Here is a 7,462-nt window from a genome sequence, read left to right on the forward strand (position 1 = left end):
ATCTGAGTGGTTGCATCCCACCTTGGCACTCTGTAAAGTCCATAACCACAGTCATGAATAAATGCCACTCAATTTCCAGCATTAATTATGGCACCAACCTGTACATGCCTTAGGGGACATGTTTTTTACCTTGGGAGTTCCAAGCAGCTAGAAGGCTGAGCCTGTGGAACACCTGGGAAAGCTGCATAAGGTTTCTCCCTGCGCTGTCAGAACATCGTTCAGACACAGGCAGGAGGTGCTGGAGTGACCATCCCATCTCACAGGGCTGTGTTTGCCTCCCCCAGGGCCCCCAGCGAGTCTCTTCCAGCCGCCGCGCCGCCCCGGCCTGGGCACCGTGGGGAAACCCATTCGCCTCCTGGCCAACCACTTCCAGGTGCAGATCCCGAAGATTGATGTGTATCACTATGATGTGGATATCAAACCAGAGAAACGGCCCCGAAGAGTCAACAGGTAGGAGTTCCATGGAGAGCATTGAGTGTGTGCCTGCACATCCCAGGAATTCCTTCTGCTGAAGGGCTCTTGGTGCCTCTGTGTGCTCAGCAGTTGCTTTGCTGTGGTGTTCCTGTCTGAGTGGAGATGTGTTGCAGTTGGCCTGTTATCTGGAAGGCTCTGGGAAATGTACTGAGCACTCAACTCCAGCTGGTTTTATTTTAGCCCACAAGTGAATGTCCCTGATAATTGTTCCACAGGCTGTTACACACGTGTGTGTGGCAGCTGAGGAGAGGGAATTCTGGTAGGTTTGGAGAACACACATGGATGCTTTGTCAGTGGAGTCAACCCACAAAGTGCTCCCACCCAGCCCAGGGCAGGGCCTTGTGTCTGCTCCTGTGAGGGAACAGCTCTCCAGGCTCCTCTGCCTGCTGTGGCTGTGCTGAGAGCACAGATATCTGTACAGACACCTGTAGGTGACACTTGGGGTCTCAGCGTGGAGGTGACACGTGCAGCTCCTGCTGTGACCTGGTGCACTGCTGCTTTCCACCCCTTGTCCTGTGAGAAGACGTGAGAAAGGAGTTTAAACTGTGCAAGGCCCTTGCTGGATGTTCTGTCCTCCCCCTAACTCCATGAATCCCTGGCAGGGAGGTGGTGGATACCATGGTGAGGCACTTCAAGATGCAGATATTTGGGGATCGGCAGCCCGGGTATGATGGGAAGAGGAACATGTACACGGCACACCCGTTACCCATCGGCAGGGACAGGGTGAGTGTGACTAGAAGCAAAAGTTTCTGTGCAAAATCTGTTAAGAGTGTCATTTGAAAACCAACTGATATAAACCCAAAACACTGTCACGCACGTTGGCGTGGTCTCAGAAGTGACAGGCAGGGCCAGTCAGGAGCTCTGGGAACTAACTGGTGTTTCACAGAAGTTTGCGCTCCTCAGGTTTGTGATTTCCTGTCAGTGAGTGAGCACTAACATGCTCTGTCCCTTCAGCTGCAAGTAGATTATATTTTTGTCACCCTGATGGAAACTTCCCTTTTCCCTGCTCTGACCCGTGTTGTGTTGCTGACTGATGAAGTCCCTGTAGAGGACAGTGGCTCTGGTTGGGCCTGGCTGTGCTGGGCAGACTCTCCTGCTGTTCCACTCCAGCTGCTCCTGCCCTGGTGTACTGGGCCCTGGTGCCCCAAGGATGTGGCTGTTGCTGTGCCATGGGGAGCACACAGGATGAGTTCACAGTTGCTCTCTGGGCTGACAGGGTGTGAGGCTCATCCCACTGCTGTGCCACGGCTCTGAGATACGTGTTTCCCACTGAGGCTCCTTGTTGTCCCAGAGGTTTTCTTGCCTTCCCATTTGGATCACAGAAGATCTTGCTATTAATTGGCTGACTTAAAAAATGACTCACCGTTCTCCAGAGCTTTGATGTCACCCTCCTAATTACTGCCTAAAATTTACATTTAAAGATACTTCAGTGCAGTTTCTCAGTTGAATAAATGACAAACTTTCAACGTCCTGAGGAAACCAACTGTATTATTTTAAGGTCGTTACACAAACTCATAATCAAACATACAGATTCAAAGGACTCTTTGGGGAAAGCTGTCCCAGTGGTGAGTGCTGTCCATAACAAAACCTGTGCTCGATTCTGTGGTGCCCGTGGCAGGTGGATATGGAGGTGACACTTCCAGGAGAGGGGAAGGACCAGACGTTCAAGGTTTCCATTCAGTGGGTGTCGGTCGTCAGCCTTCAGATGCTGCTGGAAGCTCTGGCAGGACACTTGAATGAAGTTCCTGAAGATTCTGTACAGGCACTGGATGTGATCACACGGCACCTTCCCTCCATGAGGTGAGTCCTTGCTGGCTGGATTCATCCTCTGTCTGCCCTGACATTTGTTCCTGCTGTTCCTCACTCTGCTCTGCTGCGGTTACACCTCCCCGTGGCAGAAGGGACAGGGCTTCAGCTGTGTAATCCAAACCCTGCATCACAAATTTGCACTAGAATAGGGAAATGTGATCTGAACTCCGTCCTGGTGTCTGCTGGTCATGTTTCTCGCTGGAATTTGCTGTAGCCCTTCCAGCTGCACTGTCAGAAGAGGCTTTGTGTGCTTGCCATAAGTGAGCTCTGACAGCTCTGAGGTGCTGCAGAGGTGTGTTTTAAGCACTACAGGTGTCAGTGTGGAAAGGTGATGGGTGAGAAATGATCACAGCACTACTGTTGTCATTTTTTCCAGGTACACCCCTGTGGGTCGCTCCTTCTTCTCCCCCCCTGAAGGCTACTACCACCCCCTGGGAGGGGGCAGGGAGGTCTGGTTCGGGTTCCACCAGTCGGTCCGACCTGCCATGTGGAACATGATGCTCAACATCGACGGTGGGTAGGAGATTCTGTCCCCCCCATGTAGCAGAGCTTCTTCTGCTTCTCACTTAACGGTCCTCTCTTCTCATCTTAGTGTCAGCAACTGCTTTCTATCGTGCCCAGCCTATCATTGAGTTCATGTGTGAGGTCTTGGACATCCAGAACATCAGTGAGCAGAGCAAACCTCTGACAGACTCCCAGCGCGTCAAGTTTACCAAAGAAATCAGAGGTAAAGAGAGGCTTGTCCTAGAGCTGCTGCCAGAAAACACTGCCCCCTGCTCTGCTTGCAAGGACTTTGTGCCTTCGTCCTGCTCAGAGGTGATTCCTGTGCCTGAATGTGCTTTCAGGTCTCAAGGTGGAGGTTACCCACTGTGGCCAGATGAAGAGGAAATACCGAGTTTGCAACGTTACACGGCGACCGGCGAGTCACCAGACGTACGTGTGCAGCCCCTTCTGACAGCGTTCCCCTTCCCCCTCTCCTCCTTCCCCTTTTCTCTTTCCAGTATCTAAGGAAAATAAATGCTTGCAGCATTTCTAGTCTGGAATAGGTTTTCCATAGCATTTTTTCTTATAAAAAAGAATATTGCAAAGTCTAACCAGAGCCAATGTCCTTCCTAGGTTCCCTCTGCAGCTGGAGAATGGGCAGGCCATGGAGTGCACGGTGGCTCAGTACTTCAAGCAGAAGTACAGCCTGCAGCTGAAATACCCTCACCTGCCCTGCCTGCAGGTGGGGCAGGAGCAGAAGCACACGTACCTGCCCCTGGAGGTGAGGCTCTGACTCTTGCCCTGTGCTCTGTCCTCTGCTGAATGGTGTCCCAGCACTGTCCCTGCTCCTGTGCAGGTGTGTAACATCGTGGCAGGCCAGAGATGCATCAAGAAGCTCACGGACAATCAGACTTCGACCATGATCAAAGCGACAGCCAGGTCTGCCCCGGACAGGCAGGAGGAGATCAGCAGACTGGTGAGTGCTTTTCCAGCTGCACAGTCCCTCTTTCTCCTCGTGGCTCTCCCAGAGCTCTGCAGCTGGGGAGGATGAGTGGAATGAGCAAGGGAGGAGGAAAAAATATGACTTGTTTGTATCAAATCCTCTTAGGCAGAAATCCTGAAACTTGAGCATAGCGACACCGATATTTGTCTTGTCCCCAGGTGAAGAGCAACAGCATGGTGGGTGGCCCTGACCCGTACCTGAAGGAGTTTGGCATTGTTGTCCATAACGAAATGACAGAGCTGACAGGCAGAGTGCTGCCAGCCCCAATGCTGCAGTATGGAGGCAGGGTGAGTTCCACGGCCTGAGACACCTGCGACACAGAACCAGGTGTTCTGTGCCTCTCCCCACGAGCTTTCCTCTGTGTGGGCACTGCTGGGCTGCAGTCACCACGGAGCAGCACTTTGGCTTCAATCTGCCTTTGTTTTTTGCCTAGAACAAGACTGTGGCCACACCAAACCAAGGCGTGTGGGACATGAGGGGGAAACAGTTCTACGCCGGCATTGAGATTAAAGTCTGGGCTGTGGCCTGTTTTGCTCCTCAGAAACAATGCAGGGAAGACTTGCTGAAGTAAGTGTTTTCCTATTTACTCAGGATTCCATTTCAGGGTTCCTTTTCCTCGTGTTTCTGAAAGGTGATGTGCAGCATAAGTTGATTTTAGTGTACCTAGTAGTAAAACCAACTTATACCATGTTTGTCCTTCGAATCACCCTACGGAATCCAAGAGACAGAGTTTGTGTGCATCACCAATTGTTTGGCTAAAGTCACGGCTGCAGTAATGCTTAGATAAGTCTGGTGGATGAGTAAAAATGTACCAGAGCATCAGTGTTAGTCTGGGAATTTGCCTCAGGATGTTCAGCTCGAACACGCGTTTGTTTCTGTAAGACTCGTACAATTACAGAAACAGAAGCTTATGAACTTCCTCGGAGAGGATTAGAGTTGTATTAGTGAGTTCCTGATGGGGATAGAATTGCTGAAGAATAATTACTGTAGTGCTGTGAAACAGCAGAGGCAGCTTAGCTCTTGTTGCTAAAACCGATGGCGAAGCGAGCCGCGGTGAAAGGGCAGGACCGATCCATCCCCGTTGCAGGAGTTTCACCGACCAACTGCGCAAGATCTCCAAGGACGCTGGGATGCCCATCCAGGGCCAGCCCTGCTTCTGCAAGTATGCCCAAGGGGCAGACAGCGTGGAGCCCATGTTCAAGCACCTGAAGCTGACCTACGTGGGGCTGCAGCTCATCGTGGTGATCCTGCCTGGGAAGACACCCGTGTACGGTACGGACAAGGGCTGGAAGGGCCAGCGAGTTGGTGGGTGGCAGAGCAGGCAGTGGGTTCTGCTCCAAAAGGGGTTTGAGCTGGTTTGTCAGGCGTGAACTGAACCTCGTCACTTCGTCGGTGAAGCTTTAAGGATCTGAATTACAGTGGCATTTGGCAAAAGTCAAATAGGAGAAGCAGATGAGGTGATTGAAACCATGACTTGTTCTTCCATCACAGCTGAAGTCAAGCGGGTTGGAGACACTCTTCTAGGCATGGCCACACAGTGTGTGCAGGTAAAGAATGTGGTCAAAACCTCACCACAGACACTGTCCAACCTGTGTCTGAAGATCAACGCGAAGCTTGGAGGGATCAACAACGTGCTGGTACCTCATCAAAGGTGAGGCTCGATCCATAGTGCTCCTTCCGACCCAGTCATTCCACAGCTCCACTGTTCTAACGGGCAAACCTCACCCTGACCCAACAGGCCCTCGGTGTTCCAGCAGCCAGTGATCTTCCTGGGGGCAGACGTGACCCACCCTCCAGCCGGGGACGGGAAGAAGCCGTCGATCGCGGCCGTGGTGGGCAGCATGGACGGGCACCCCAGCCGCTACTGCGCCACGGTGCGCGTGCAGACCTCGCGCCAGGAGACCTCCCAGGAGCTGCTCTACAGCCAGGAGGTCATCCAGGACCTCACCAACATGGTGAGGGAGCTCCTGATCCAGTTCTACAAATCCACACGCTTCAAGCCCACCAGGATCATCTACTACAGAGGGGGAGTGTCGGAAGGACAGATGAAACAGGTACTGCCTGATCGCTGCCGGTTGCTTGTGGGAAGGGATTGGCCCTTGGGAGTTACATGTATTTGTGTAGGTTACCAAGGATTGGTCCTTGAAAGGAGAAAAATATACATGGGTTGTATTTGTTATTGGAAAAGTGAAGTTTGAGTTTTCCTGGGCAAGCACAACGTGCAGTTTTGCTGCCTGGTCGTGTTCCTTGTGATGTGGCGTTTGCACAGAGGGAGAAAATGAAGGTAGGAACATAACCTGCTGAAGTCAGCAGCTAACACTTAGCTCCTGCATCTGCAGGTGGCCTGGCCCGAGCTGATCGCCATCAGGAAGGCCTGCATCAGTTTGGAGGAGGACTACAGACCAGGAATAACCTACATCGTGGTGCAGAAGAGGCACCACACCAGGCTCTTCTGTGCTGACAAAACCGAGAGGGCAAGTGCTGACTCCTGTGGGGGAGGTGGTGGCACAGGAAGTGGGATGGTCTGGGCCGGGGGGTTGGGATCTGGCCCACAAAGGCTGTACAAGCTGCAGCAGCTCTGGGTGGTAACAGCCTTTCTCTACCAAAAGAACCAGTTCCTCCCCTTTTTACTGCTCTGCATCAGGTGGAACAGCTTGTTCCCAGCCCCATTTGGAACAGGTCTGCTCTGTATCCCAGTGTCCGTGTACCTGGAGCCATGGCCTGGGGTGTTAGAGGTCAGGATTGCTGAGTGTGAGCTGACCTAGCTGTGCACTCTGCTCCCTGGTGTGTCTCCAGGTGCGTCCAAGGTGTGTCTGTGGCACGAATCCATCCGCAGGTCAGCTGAGGAACCTTCCTTGGGGAAGCTCCTGAGCTCGGGTTTGCTTAAACCCAGATCTGCAGGGTGTGAGTGCAAACAAGGGTATGCAATGAGTCTATTTCAGAGCCCTGCGCTGTCAGATGCTGAGTGATTCGTGTAGGCTTTATCCCACTCTGCAGTTTTACTGGGGCTGCCAAGGATTTTGTTTCCCCCTGATGACACACCAGCTGGATTTGGTGGTGCTGCTAAAAATGGACCCACAGAGAACATTTTCATTCCTCCTATGTAAACGACCTTCATATTTTTCCACCTTTTTGAGCAGTGAATTCTCCAGCAGCTTTCAGCGGATTCCACCTTAGGAGGTATTTTTGGGTCACCTCCAAAAACCCTGTGGGCTAATAATAACCTCTCCTCGACAGGTGGGTAAGAGCGGCAACGTACCAGCAGGGACTACTGTGGACAGCACCATCACACATCCCTCGGAATTTGACTTTTACCTCTGTAGCCATGCAGGAATTCAGGTAATCTCAGCTGCACTGAGGCTGTGGGACTGAATCCCTGTCGTCGTCCCTTTGAATAGTGTCTCTTGGGTTGGGCTCGGCGGGCTCGGAGTTACCGGTGCCCACGTGGCACTCGCTGCGCGGTGCCCACTCCGCTGCTGGTGGTGTCCTGCAGCTGAGTGTGCCCTGTCCCCGCAGGGAACCAGCCGTCCCTCCCACTACCAGGTGTTGTGGGATGACAACTGCTTCACGGCGGACGAGCTGCAGCTGCTGACCTACCAGCTGTGCCACACCTACGTGCGCTGCACGCGCTCCGTCTCCATCCCCGCGCCCGCCTACTACGCTCACCTGGTGGCCTTCAGGGCCAGGTACCAC

General features: G+C 52.9%; 1 protein-coding gene across 1 annotated transcript; it reads left to right on the forward strand.

Moving 5' to 3' along the window:
- Positions 1-285: 285 nt before the first annotated feature.
- AGO4 (argonaute RISC catalytic component 4) lies at positions 286-7,456 on the forward strand (the record flags this gene model as incomplete). The annotated part of the gene is made up of 16 exons (XM_009082080.1): positions 286-450; positions 1,077-1,197; positions 2,093-2,274; positions 2,660-2,796; positions 2,876-3,010; positions 3,129-3,216; positions 3,400-3,547; positions 3,623-3,742; positions 3,928-4,056; positions 4,203-4,336; positions 4,857-5,041; positions 5,261-5,420; positions 5,508-5,823; positions 6,109-6,243; positions 7,007-7,108; positions 7,286-7,456. Coding segments are annotated over exons 2-16 (2,247 nt in total), but the record flags the coding sequence as incomplete, so codon positions are not given.
- Between the last annotated feature and the right edge of the window lie 6 nt (positions 7,457-7,462).

This window comes from Acanthisitta chloris, unplaced genomic scaffold, assembly GCF_000695815.1.
Source record: "Acanthisitta chloris isolate BGI_N310 unplaced genomic scaffold, ASM69581v1 scaffold19119, whole genome shotgun sequence".
In the NCBI taxonomy this organism is placed as follows: domain Eukaryota; kingdom Metazoa; phylum Chordata; class Aves; order Passeriformes; family Acanthisittidae; genus Acanthisitta; species Acanthisitta chloris.